The sequence below is a fragment of the Rosa chinensis genome, chromosome 4, assembly GCF_002994745.2.
Source record: "Rosa chinensis cultivar Old Blush chromosome 4, RchiOBHm-V2, whole genome shotgun sequence".
In the NCBI taxonomy this organism is placed as follows: Eukaryota; Viridiplantae; Streptophyta; class Magnoliopsida; order Rosales; family Rosaceae; genus Rosa; species Rosa chinensis.
This window is the reverse complement of record NC_037091.1, coordinates 55622195-55636459: the sequence shown is the minus strand read 5'-3', so window position 1 is coordinate 55636459 and position 14265 is coordinate 55622195. Positions and strand designations below refer to the sequence as shown.

At 44.9% G+C, this 14265-nt stretch overlaps 1 protein-coding gene across 1 annotated transcript; it reads right to left on the bottom strand.

Annotated features, from left to right (window-relative positions):
* Positions 1 to 11683: 11683 nt before the first annotated feature.
* Positions 11684 to 13683, bottom strand: LOC112199596. The gene is made up of 7 exons (XM_024340587.1): positions 13156 to 13683; positions 12945 to 13047; positions 12795 to 12850; positions 12409 to 12573; positions 12161 to 12277; positions 11799 to 11850; positions 11684 to 11697 (listed from the first exon to the last, which is right to left on the bottom strand). Exons 1-7 carry the CDS (start codon positions 13681 to 13683, stop codon positions 11684 to 11686), a joined length of 1035 nt encoding a protein of 344 aa, XP_024196355.1.
* Positions 13684 to 14265: the final 582 nt, after the last annotated feature.

The following is a 14265-nucleotide window of genomic DNA, read 5'->3' as shown; positions in this document are numbered from 1 at the left end:
TTGACTGCTGTGACGGCCCGGCTTGAGCATGAGGAGCCCTTGCTGGAGCAACCCCTAGCGACCTCTGAAATACTATCTCAGAACCTAGCTCAAGCTCGCGAGGCGGTCCGACAGGCGGAGCGAGCCGCTGCCGACGCCAGTTTTCACTTGGACGAACATTTACTTCATTTAACTCATGCAGGCCGAAAACTTTAGGCCTCTAGTGTTAGGCCCATTTTGTATGGACAACATTATTATTAATAATTTAAATATTTAGCCCACTTTTCTTGGCCCAAATATATGCTCAAATTTTCAAGCAATTCAGCGTTTAATTTGCCTTTATTGCTATTGAAACTGTTTGAAAAGACAATCTCTAAATGGAGCGGTTACCTCCTTGAAGACTACCCCACTTCCCACGCGTTTTCAATTACCTCCATTTCCGAGATCCAAGCATTCAATTCCATTGATGCTCTTATTGATGGCGTTGAAAATACGTCAACTGCCCATCGCACGGTTGAGGCTACTGAGATCGGCCCTATAAATACCTACACTTTGGAGAAGTGATAAACACAAGCAAATATGGCTTTCCCAGAGATTGTTTCACAAGCCTTACTTCTCTTCCTTCAGTTTCTGAAATCTTCTCCTCACGATCTCACCCTTAGCCTCAAATTCCTAGGCCTTATGGCTTAATCTCAAAAACCTGGGTAGGTCTTATGGCCTAATCTCAGGTCCAGCCGCATGTCTTTGGTCTCTGAAAATCCGGATGGGATTCACAGCTTTCAGTTAGACTGAAGAACACACAGCTCTCCTAACGCGGCGGAACCAGATTCTGAGGGATCCCTCTCCTCAGATTTCCTGCGTGGAGCAGGAGGGAGAAGGGCGGAAGGCCACTTGAGGCCTATCGTTCTTCTTTCGCAGCCTACCTCCGGGGTCTGACTATCAAGCTTCCCTTTTTCCCCTGGAGGTAGATGTGGCTGTGAGTCGCGCTTTCTCTGAAGACCATCTCCATCCCGGAGGATAACCGACTGGAAAGGTTGCGATGGATTATTTCCTTCCCTCTTCCTCTGGTACAAATGATAGCAGCTGCGCCTCAGATCAGAGAAGGGATGTGGGTGAAGAGAGGAAGAGCGTGAGTAATCATAGCACAGCCCCCTTGTCACCACAAGATCCAGAAACTCTTAGAAGACCCGCAATCCTTATGATTTTTTAAGCCACTTTTGGCCTTATAATTGCTAATGTAACCTTTTCGATTTGTACTGCTTTTGGCCTCAAAGCTACTTTAAGAATGAATGTTTCTTCAAGCACAATGCAAAAAAATTGTTATAAAATAAGGCCTCATGTATATTCTTAACGCACATTGTCAAGGACGATGAAAAAAAGAAAGTTACAACAAAAACAAAAGATGAAATTGTTATAAAATAAGGCCTCAACTAAGGCCCGGATGTATAGAGTGTTGCCCCCCTAGTGTTCGTAGGTGAAGCAAATACAGGAGACTAAGGCCACAAGAAGAGGCCTGAATATAGATAGATAATGCGAGCTGATGAAGACTATGGTTGCCCCCCTGTCTGGGAAGAAGGTTGATCCGGTGGATCCTCGAACTCCCAAACACTAGGGTAATATTTTTTCAGGAACCGCCCGTTGATGGGATTGCGATGGATGACGCCATCCAAATCTTTGAGGTGAAAAGCCCCGCGCTCCATAATATGGTGAACAACAAAGGGTCCTTCCCATCGTGGAGTCCATTTACTGCGACCGGTCAATTTCTCGCTAAAGGGAAAAACAGCTTTCCAAACAAGGTCCCCCTCTTTGTAACTACGGCCACCAGTCCTCTTATCATAGGCACGGGCGATACGCTGTTTTTCCATCACTAAATTATCCGAAGCCGCTAAGCGCTGCTCGCTCAGATCTTCGTGTTCTTGCCACATCGCCTGGACATAATCTTCACCGATCAAGTGATGCTGATCTTGTATGCATAAGGATTGAACGTTGAGTTCCAAGGGTAAAACTACATCATGGCCAAACATCAATGCATAGGGTGTTGTAGTAGTGGGATTCCTCTTGGAGGTGTGATAAGCCCATAGTGTCTCATACAACGTGTCGTGCCACTGGCGAGTGTTTTCCACCAGCATCTTCTTTAGCAGGGTAATAATAATCTTGTTACTGGCCTCTGCTTGACCGTTGGACTGAGCATAATATGGAGTGCTGTGGATGAACTGGATGCTCAAGTCGCTGACAAGTTGCTCTACCGCACCACCCATGAATGCTGCTCCCCTGTCTGAAACAAGAACTTCAGGGATACCAAACTTGCAGATGATGTTATGAAAAATGAATTGACGAATGGTGACACCTGAGGCCTCTTTCAAAGGCTCAGCTTCAACCCACTTGGTGAAGAAATCTGTAGCTACGATGATGAACTTGTGTTGGAGAGAGGAGTGGGGGTGAATCATCCCAATCAAGTCCAATGCCCAGCCTCGTGCAGGACAAGGTTTAATAATAGGTTGCATGGGAATATTGGGGATATGCTGGACAAGACCATGTGCCTGACAGTCTTGGCATCCTTTGGTGAATATGATATAGTCCTTCAAAATGCTAGGCCAATAATAACCATGTCTCCTGATGAGCCAACGCATCTTAGGTCCCGCTTGATGGGCTCCACACACTCCTGTGTGTGCTTCGCGCATTAATCGCTTTGCTTCTCGGCCATAGACACACTGGAAGTCTATGCCATCTTCCCCACGTCGTCGCAGCTCGTCACCCCTGAGGAAGTAATTTAAGGCAAGAAAGTGAATCTTCCTATCTGATGTAGGATCTGGTTGTTTGAGGTAATCGATCAACGGAATGAGCCAATCGACGTCAATAGGCTCTAGGACCGCGACGACCGGATCATCAGGCTGGTCAGGCCGCGCGAGCCATGAAGGCAGTGTGCGGCGTTTGACTTTCAGAATGCGCTCGCGAACCCCATACTTCAATGTAATGCCTGTAGCCAATTGAGCGAGTTCATTGGCCGCGAAATTGCGCTCGCGAGGGATGTACTCCAAATCCGCGTCGTCAAATTGATCCAGAAGCTCAATGGCGCGATTCAAGTATGGTACGAGCAAACAGCTTAAACACCTGTATTTCTCTTGAAGCTGATTTATCACGAGCAGAGAGTCGTCACGTACCTGAACGTCTCTTACTCCTAATTCCAGTCAGACTTCCAGGCCAATAATAAGGGCCTCATACTCTGCTTGGTTGTTGGTACACTTAAACTCCAATTGGAAAGAGTAAGAGAAACGATCGCCCGCTGGGTTCTCCAGAACAATCCCTACCCCTGCTAATGTTTCAGTTCTTGAGCCATCAAAAAATAATACCCAAGGTTGCAAAGAGACTGTGGCTTGATACCATATGGCGTACTCTAGAATGCACGCCAAATCCGATCGAGTTGTAGTTGCGGTCGCTATCTCTAACTCCTTCACTATGAGGATGTCCAACATATGGTGATGTGCCAGAAAGTCTGCGATGGCCTGCCCCTTTACTGCTTTCTGGGGAACGTATTGTAGCGAGAATTCGAACAGGGCCAGTACCCACTTGCCAATGCGGCCTCTCAGAATAGGTCGCGACAACATGTACTTGACCAGGTCGGTTTGAGCGATGATGCAAGTAGTAAAGGATAACATGTAGTGTCGCACCTTGCATGTTGAGAAGTACAATGTAAGACACAGCTTTTCCATAGGAGTATACCTTATTTCGCAATCTGTAAGTGTCCTACTGAGGTAGAAAATGGAGTGCTCGACGCCTTCCTCATCATCCTGGGCGAGTAGGCTGCCAATGGAAGCCTCAGCTGCTGAAATATATAACTTCAATGGAAATCCAGCTTTCAGGGGAACAAGCACTCGCGGGCTCGCAAGGTAGGCCTTGATTGTGTCAAAAGCCTCTTGATGTTTAGGCTCCCATACAAACTCATTCTGACCCTATAGCTTCAGCAATAGAGAGAAAGGCTGGATTTTACCTGCAGAGTTAGAGATGAAACGTCTTAGAAAGTTGATCTTACCCAGCAAACGCTGCAATTCCTTTTTCGATCGCTGAGGGGATGCATTGATGACTGCGCTTGCATTGTCTTTAGGGAACTCAATCCCTCTTTGATGGACAATGAATCCCAGAAAATCTCCTACATGAACTCCAAAAACGCATTTAGCGGGATTCATTCTGAGCTTGTGTTGCCACATGCGCTCGAATACCTTTCTGAGATATGTGATGTGGTCTCCTCTCTTTTGAGACTTCACAACTACGTCATCGATGTAAACCTCTAAAATCTTCCCTAGGATGTCATGGAAGATCAGGTTCATGGCTCTCTGATACGTTGCTCCAGCATTCTTCAGTCCAAAAGGCATAACCACATATTCAAAAATGCCCGCGAACCCAGGACAACGGAACGCGGTTTTATGTCTGTCTTTTTCTGCGACCGGAATTTGGTGATACCCTGCGGTGCCGTCCATGAAGGACAACAATTCATGTCCTGCTTCGGCGTCTATTAACATATCCACGACCAGCATGGGGTAGACATCTTTAGGTGTAGCGATATTAAGGTCTCTATAGTCTACGCAGACCCTCAACTTGCCATTCTTCTTGCGAACAGGCACTATATTAGATAGCCACTGATTGTATTTGGCTACCTTGATAATGCCTGATTTATGCATTTTTTCGACTTCCTCCTTGATGAGGACTTGGGTTTCTGAATTCATTCTTCATGGCTCCTGTTTCACAGGCCTCTTGTTAGGGAGTGTTGGCAGTTGATGGCAAACCAAGTCCGGTGACAGGCCGGGCATGTCTTCATACTTCTCCATGAAACAGTCTTTGTACTCTAGTAATAAGTCAATGAGCCTCTGTTTCTCACTAGGCTCTAAGTAAGCGCTGATAGCCACTTCCATAGGCTCATCTGCTGTTCCTAGATTGACCTTCTCAGTAGGGTCTCTGACCTTAGGAGGTGTATCGTCCAGCGCTGCCGGAGCGAGCTGAATATTTACCTCCTCTTCCTGTTCCTGATCAGAGAGTTCTTCGTTGACGGCCTCTAAGGTCGCGACTCAATCATAGGCCTCTTTTTCCACTAAGTACGATGATAGTCTTTCGTACAGCGAGTGGAAGGCCTCTATCCCTTCCTCTGGGAGGTCGTAATCCATTAATCGTTTATGGGTTTGGGCACAGCGTGGCCAGGCCTTTCCAAACCTTCTTTTGCTAGCGTAAGCCCCCACTATGCCAATTCAGAGGCCGTCACCCTTGTGGGGCGGCCTTTGTCGTCGATGCCATTGACCTGCAATGGAGTGATAGGCTCCAAATAGTACCTGGCATCTACATAATTTGCGGAAACTGGGAATGGATGAGGATCCGCTTTGATCACCTCAGCTTTATCTGTCTCCCAGTTCCACATAATTAGTTCCTGATAGAGAGTTGACGGAACACAGTAACTCTAGTGGATCCAGTCTCTGCCCAGAATAGCACTGTAGGCCGCATAATAATCTGTCACAAAGAAAGCATAAACTCCCTCTGCAGGGCCAACCTTGATGCGTAAGAAAAGTAATCCCAGGGTCTTTGTTACAGTCCCCGCGAAGTTCTTGAGCATGAGGGACGTAGACTGGATTTTCTCTTTCTTGATTCCGACCAAGTGCATGGTCCTGGTAGTGATGATATTAACGGCAGCTCCGGTATCAACCATGATCTTGCTAACTTTGGTGTCGCCAACTGCTGCTGTGATATATAGAGGTCTCATGTGTTGGACCATAGCAGGTGTTGGCCTGGTGAAGCTCATGAAGAATTCTTTGCTGTGAACATCCTCCGTTTCAAGAAAAATAGCCTCTTCCACAAGTGTGGTGACTGCCGATGTGATCTGCAAGGGCTGTGCACTAATTTCCTTAGCTTCTACACAGTTCTGAGCGGCGACTGGTAGCGCATAACTCGCGGGGAGCACGTAAACCATGTTGCAAGACGTGTCAGTCATATCTGTCTCCTCCATGTCATCTTCCAGGTTAAGCTGGGGTTCGTTGACAGGGGTGTCAGTGTTGAATTACTTAGCCAACTGGTCTACCAACGACTCCTCTGTGAGGCCTTTTACCTCACATTGCTTGTGTTCCTGTAGAGGTGGCAAACGGGCCACTAAGCACGAGCACGGCACGGGCCCGGCACGCTTAAAAGCGGCCTGGCAAGGCCCAAGCCCATTAATGGCCCGGCACGACCCGAGCACGTTAGAATAACGGGTCGGTCTGGGCCTAAGAATATTGGCCCATTGGCCCGGCCCGAGCACGATATATTGTGGGCCGGCCCGTTACAAACACAAAATTTCATTTTGTTTTTAAAAATATTAAAAAACTACAATGATGAGATTTGAATATGAGACATTTTTATTTAAAATCTCATGACAATTCCACCAATGCTTTCTTTTATATTGTCAAAATAATGAAACAAAACATTATAACCTTATTTTGACATAAGTATTTTTTTTCTAAATATTAAATATATGTTTATTAATAAAGACTAATCTCATAATAATACAACTATAGAATGAAGGAAAAATAATAGATATTAAATCTTCATTATATTAATAAAGATTAATCTCACAATAATATACTAAAAACAATATATTTTGAGTTTTTTTTCTCTTTCTTTCTTATAGTGGAATATAAAAAATTATTAGAAATCAAATCTTAAAAAGCTAAGATTAAGAAAAACGTTGTAGAACTTAATTTATTTTAATTTTCTAAATAGTTAAATAAAATTAATTTTTATTTGTTCAAATTAAGATTTTAAAATCGTGTTTTATAGTGGGTAGGCACGAGCACGGCCCGTTATTAACCCGGCACGAGCACGGCCAAGCACGATATGGGCTCGGGCCATGGGCTTGGCCGGGCTTAATGTTTATGTAAATGGGCCGGCACGAGCCCAGCACGATAATAAATGGGCCGGCCCAAGCACAGCACGAAGCACTACTAGGCCCGCTTAAAATGGGCTGGGCAGGCCCGTTTGCCACCTCTATGTTCCTGTATCACGGGAGCCTGCTTCGGGGAGTCTGGTTTCGGTTCCCTTGCCATGCTTACCTCTAGGGGAGCGACTACTACACTCTGGACCTTTTTTGGTCTCCACTATAAAGTATCGGTAGTCTTGTCCTTACCCCCCAATCTCTCAAAAACCGAGGATTTAGCTTCTGGTTCTTTGTGAAACAACCTGCGCCTGACATGTGGTCGCCGAGTCGGCGAACTCTCCTTTCCAGCTAGTGGAGGTGTTCTCTCCTCAGTGATCCTGCAAAAAACACTGGGCTTAGATGCCCCTATTGTTGAGCTCGCTTGTTTTTGAAGGCTGCGGGGAGCCATTAATGGCTTAGCAGCTAGTGCCTCCATCTCTTTCTGATACTGCTAAGGTGATTTGACCAATTGCGAAGGCTTGATCAGGCCCTGGTCCAGAGCCTCTAGCGCGCTCTTGGCTTCCCCAAACCTGCGCTGCAGTTTCCTCTTCCTGGAAGTGCTTATTTCCACTGCCTTCCCCTTTTCCCTAGTGTACCACTTTCCTTCCTTGATGGTGGCGACTGGCGCAGGTGGGATGTAGGGCTTGGTCAGAATGTCTTTGTGCTTGTTCGTAGCCTTCTCCACTTGTTTCTGATCAACCACGGCCGCTCTCAGCTTCTTGAACAAATTGGAGTCCTTTGGGGATGGTGGTGACTCCATTTTCTCTTTATCTCTTGGGCTAGAAGGCCGATAGTTTTGCGATGGCGAGGCCCACTTGATGGGCAGGAAAGAGCCAAAATGAAATGTCTGCTCGACCTCTTCATGTGACACTTGGATGCCACACTCTTCTTTGCATCGCGAGCATAGGACCATGGGTGAAGCTTGACCAACTGGTTTAGCTTTCTTCTTTGCAGGGGACTCATCCTCGATAGACTTTCCTTCTTGCCCCTTTGTACTTAAATCCAAGGTTGGTTTCCTCTGATTCTGCTTGGCCCAGTTCAAATCGACCATATTGATCCCAGTGTCAGGAATCGGGTTCAAGTCTACAAGCGCTGCCACCGTTACTGGAGCTTCCACCTGCAAACTGCCGTTATTAAGCCATACCTGAATCTGGTCTTTGAGCTTCACACAGTCCGCGGTGTTGTGATTCCACAAGTTGTGGAATTTGCAGTACTTCTTCCCTTTCAGCTGGTCTGGTCGAGGACAAGGTCTAAAGTCGGTCTTCACCATCTTCGCGGCGATCATCTCATCCAGAATCTCATGTGCCTTATTGGCATCATATGTATATGTTGCGAATTCAGGTTTGGTGAAGGCCATCGATTTGAGCTTGACAAGTTCCTTGGAAATTTTCAGTTGCTTCAGGGCTGGATCCTTCCTCCCGGTTAGTTCATAAGCAGCGATATCATTCTCCTCTTCCTCATCGTCATCCTGAACCACTTTTTTCACTGTGATGATGGTAGTAAGGGTCATAAGTGGCCGGTTGGTAGCTCAGGGCAGCTACGGTGCGATGTTTTCCTGGTACATATGTCCCTTTGGACGCATTCTTCCTTGCGTCAGTTTCTCTGAGGAGATGTTCAAAGCTGCCCACCTCTGTGATGAGTTCTCCCATTGACTGATCATGTTGCCATGTTGCTTCTTTCGCTGACGAGGTTCCAAACCCTTGACCGCCAGCTTGACTAACTCTTTCTCAAGCAGGATGACGTTCAGCTTGGCTTTCTGAATTTGGAAGCGCTGAAGATAGGCCACAGCGGACTCTATAGGCTGCTGGGCCATCTGAGTGAGAGAAGTCAAGTCAACCTCAGACTCAATGGCTCCGAAGGCTTCTCGGAAAAGCATTTCCATTGCGGGCTAATCTACCACTGTTCCTGGTCGAAACTTGGAAAACCATCTAAAGGCAGCTCCCGAAAGAGAAGTGCCAAAGATCCTGCATTTGAGGATATCATCATTCTAGTACTGGCCGCATTGCACCCTAAACCTGGCCAAATGGGTTGCCTCATCCTCAGTGTCTTCCCCTGAAAAAGTAGAAAATATGATATTTTTATAACCCCTGGGAAAGGGGGCGAGCATTATATGCGGCGGAAAAAGTCCCTCATAGACCCCATCCATTTGGGCCCTAGGATTAGCCAGCCTGATCATCTCCTCTATCTCTTCACGTCTTACATATTCTAGGCCCGGAGGAGGAGGGGGTGTCGCCACAGTATGGCGAGCAGCCTGCAAGGGTATTGCTTGGTTTACAGTTGCTGTCCCCTCTCCTACATGTACAATGCGGGTTGTAGCTGGTTGCTGAAGAGTCACTGCTGGCATAGGTGTCTCTTTTGCCAAGGCTGTTATCTTAATCGGGTTACCAGTCTGGTCAATCCCATAATAGCTTCTTGGCAGTTCTTGATATATGTTTTCTGCCCCATTGCTGTCGTATTGAACGAATGTAGCAAAGTCGGACGAAGCTCCACCAACATTTGATGCCTGATGCTTCTGTATGGTGGTCTGTCCGCGTGACGAGGTGGCGCTTTCTTTGCTGCCGCCGATAACCAGAGCTTGCTCTTTATTTTTCAGTGGTGTAGCAGCAACGGTTGCGGAAGGTGTAGCGGTATTGCTGCTGACCTTCTCTCGCTGATTCGGCGGCACGTACTTACCCGAACCAGACGGCTAGCCAAGGGAGCCAAGGATAGCGTTAGGATCCCCTAAAGCTTTGTTCAACACTTCTCTTGCTTAGTTCAATTCGGCTCTCTGCATGGCCACCTCGGTTGCGAGGTTAGCGCCATCCTTGCGAAGACCTGCCATATCCGACACAGTCTGCTTGGTTTGGTTCGTGATAGCCTCCATGATTTCTTTCTGGCACTGATTCTGCTCACTAGCGATACCCGTGGCATGAGCCCTTACTGCATTCTCTGATTGTACGATTTGTTGCTTAGTATCCTCTGCATGTCGAGTAATGCGCTGGTCTAGTTCACTTATGAGTTGGTCTATTTTCGCGGTTTCCCTTTCAAAATCGGCAGCTATCTTCTTGCGATGATTTTCAATATTCTCCATGATGATCGCGAACCTTACCTCAGAGGTCACTCCCTCTGGAATGAGCTCCGCAACGAAAGCCTCTCTTCCTCCACTTCCCACTGTATTGGAGACAGCGGTAGTGATAACAGGCTCACTAGCCTGATTAGTAGTGACACTCTGACCCTCAGTAGCGGTTGGGTGAATCTCTTCCCGTTCAGTTGACATGTCAGGTGATTGGGAATGACGAGAAAATCTTTGAGTCACTTGTTCTTCAGAAAGACCATGACAGTCCGCGCGAGAATGCGATCTGTAACTGGAGGTCTTATGCTTTGAGCAGTTAGCGTAAACCTTTTGGTAAGGGTTTTCGCTTGACTTCCTAATGGCTACATTCAGGAAGAGACACTATTGTCGTCCCACTGGGCGTGCCAAAATATTTGGCTCCAAAACCAGTTGGCGTGCAAACTGTCTCTTTTGAGCCTGTGCGCGGGCGTGCCAGCACCATGGGGTGCAGTCGTCGAGGGAGTCCCTTGACCTGACTTCTTCTTCAAGCGTTGTGGACGAGGAGAGCACCAACCTCACCACAAGGTTCTTCTCTAGCCTTCCGGGAAAGGACTTCTTGCCTTACGGATAAGGACTTTGCATGTGATCTCTTCGCGTCACCGAATCGATACTCAACGTTGTGGACTGAGCAGAGCAATCACTGGAAAGTTTGGAGAAAGCACGAGTTTTGCTAAAGCGTGACTTTAGCTTCGCTGGGTTGTGAGGGCGTTACCCTCGCTTCGCTGGTTGAGAGAGTCTCGGTGGCAGTGGTACTGACAGTCGGCTCTTGGAGAGACTAGGACTGGAAGTACGGTCGCCGGGTTGATCTAGTGATGCTAACAATCGGCTCTTGGAGAGACTAGGACTGGCGCGCGGTCACCGGGTTTCAACGAGGTTGAAGGTTTGCTCCGGGGAGGCTTTGTAATCGCTGGGATTGATTGATTTTTGAGAGAGAGAGAGGTCTCTTTGTCCTTTAAACCTGATATTTATACCTAGGGTATCGACTGTTCCTTGCTATAGAAGGATTATTGATTGAAGTTTCCTATTCAATCTCTGCTACTTGACTCCAATAAGGTTTCATTTTCCTTATAGATCACGGAATGGGCGAAGCTGTAACCCAAACCCAAGTAGGCTTATTTTTGGGCTGCAGGTATCGGCCCGCTGCGCTAAATCCACTAAAGGATCTTGCCAAAATTACTTTTGGGCTCAAACAAACTCATCAACCTGAAATCGCAAGGCCTTTTTTTGGGTTCAGGTTATTGGTTTACAAAACACTTTCTTGGACAACTCATTCTAGCAACCGAACAACATATTTTCAAAAGCGGAATTTGAAATGGGCTAAAGGATTTGGGCTTACAATAGGAGCCCAATTTGAAAAATAACAAATCACTAAGTAAATACAAGTATGAGGAAACAACCCGGCGCCAGTCCTAGTCTCTCCAAGAACCGATTGTTAGCATCACTAGATCAACCCGGCGCACCCCAGGGTTACGGGACTCTGGAAGTTTTGTAAATAAGCGAGTAGGAAACAAATAAATAAATCAGTAAGAAAGTAAGTGAATAAGGGACATCAAAACCCAGTAAAAGACTAAGACCTTAATTTAATAAGGTCAAAAGAGAAATTTCAAAACCCACATGGCCTGGCTTGGCATATTTCTCTTAGTTAGATTCTCCCAACAGCACCATTGTGTATGCGTAGCACATCTTCATGCATCTATACCTGCACCATTGAATAGACACATTCGCTCTCAAAGCCAATTGATTTTGCAGCATGGAAGCTAGCCCTTAATCAGAAAGAAACTCTGGGAAATTGCCACGTACTTGTCGCGGCCGAACATGAAGATACCTGAGGAGTCCATAACGTCTCTACTGCCTGTCAAAGGAAGAAAAACAATATAAATGCATAGAATCCCTGTCTCCCTTGCTTTCTGATTTGAATATACACATCTTTTTATCTTTATATATAAAGGGAAGCATGAATCAATCTACCAAATTTTGAAATGGCTAATAAAACATAAAAAGGAAAAATAAAATCATCTAAAATGGTTATTAGCTAGGGTAACTAGCTCTCAAGGAAATTTTCACGTCATACCTCCTTTCACCAATAATATATACATCACAGGAATATGAGGCTAGTATATATGTAAAAAGAAGAGAAATTTCCACTAATAATTGGTTCTTACCGTTAAGTAGTTGGAGGAACCAATGACTCTGAATTTTTGCAACACATTCTCTAAGTCATATTTGTTATAGATGGTAGGCAACTCAAGCCCCCATTTAACACCCACAAATAATGTAACCTGATTGAAATGCAATGAAAATTAAATTAGGCATGCAAATCTTCTATTCCACAAAGTTAAAACAATCCTTGTTGTATTAGCTAACTCAATCATCAAATCTGACTGTAAGATTTGCAGTTAACCGGCCTTACCATTATATCATCATTGTGCCGATCATTAGTTGATTTTTGGCTTGTTGGGCTTTGCAATTTTGTGTTGTTCACATTGACGAGTGTCTCTTTGTTCTTAACCCTTTCGTTGACAGAAAGTTGATCAATATGACTATTTGCTGCTGCTCGGCCGAACTTTGAAACCACCTTAAATAAAAATGTACAAGTAAGCTAAAAGTTAAATATGATCGACCATATCTACTCTGCTATCTATATATAGTTATATATACATATATATTGTCCTATGAATCCACATTAGCTAGCTAGAGATGAACCATTTGTAGCTAACACTCTCACCTACGTGTGTGCACGCGTGCGCATACAAGCACTGCTGCACTGATAGTAAATAGCGACAATATTGTACTTACAGATATGGAACTTGAATTGTAATATTCATGATGCCGAAGCAAAGCCACAATCGTCTCTGCAAAAAATGTGCACATTGTAGATCGATCAGAATAATTCAAAAGGGAAAGAGTAAACATCTAAAAGCTACGAAGCAAAGTTTAGTTAATCACCGTTCAAAACATAGCTCAAACCCTCATAGGTAGAAGTATCCGCTGTTTCAGCAATGTGATTAAGATCGAATCCTAAATCTCGCCCCTTGCCCGAGAAACCAACCTTTAGAGAGATACCATCAATTCAATCATCAGTACTTGTTCAAATATAAATATAATATATATAGGATTAATACTAATATTTTCGAAGAGATTATACACACACACATACCTGAAGCTTAACAACACTTGTTTTTCCACACGCCCATGAAAGCAAAGCCAACAGAACTGCCAAGATAATCAAGACTGAGGCCTTAAACCACATAGACCGATAACCACTGCACACCATCAATGCGATATAAAGAAAGAAGAAGACGAAAAGAAACACCAGTTCGAAAGGATTCTCGCTAGGGTTGCTCGAAGTAGGGTTGTACGGATACCCCGTCGACCACTTCCCACCGACTCGTCCAAGTGGTTTTCCAATACCAAGGTGATCTTTAATAGCATTAGGCGGCTTACACAGAGAGGCATGCCTCCCTAATACTTTTGAGTCGGTGGTGGTGGTTGAGTACTGGTTATTCCCCGCTGCGGAGAAGAAGCTTTTAAGTTTAACGTTGACGTTGAATTTAGGAGCAGAAGAAGAAAAAGAAACTGACGCATGGCGACTGTTATAAGTTGCGCTCAGTTTTGCTGCACTGAATTTTGGGTGAGGATTTCGCAAGAAAATTGGGTTGGCGACAAGAGATGCAATTGTTGCCATTGAAAAGTGAATAGCGTAAAAGGTGAAACAATATGGGTTTTGCAGTTAGGGTTTGGTCCCTAGCCTAACTTATATAGAATGTATAGTATTATTCTGAATAAATCCCTCAAATATTAAAAACTAGAAAAAAAATATCAATTTGCTCATTCAAATTTGACCTGTTTGACACTTTGGTTATTGACTTTTAAAAAATATCACTTTGGTCACTAAACTTTGACACCGTTTAACAGTTTAGTCATTGTCGTTAAATGTTTCTTCACAAACCATTAAAATTGAAGGCGGTTTAGTCAAATCATTAAAATATAAATATGAGAAAAATTAAAATTAATTTGAGCCTTCTTGAATTTATTTTCTTCCAAATTGCAATCGCATAAATGAAGGTTTTCAGTTGGCCTCCTCGACCAAACACAGTACTCGATCTCCCTCTAGTCTTATTAATCCATTATTAGAGACTTCTCAACCAAACTTAAACCATTTTCAACCAAATTAGATCATTAACCAAACTTGAACTAGACCTTCTCAACTTCATCGCAGACTAGGACCAAGTCCTCAAGATTAAGAAAGAGGCAAAGAGCTATCAAG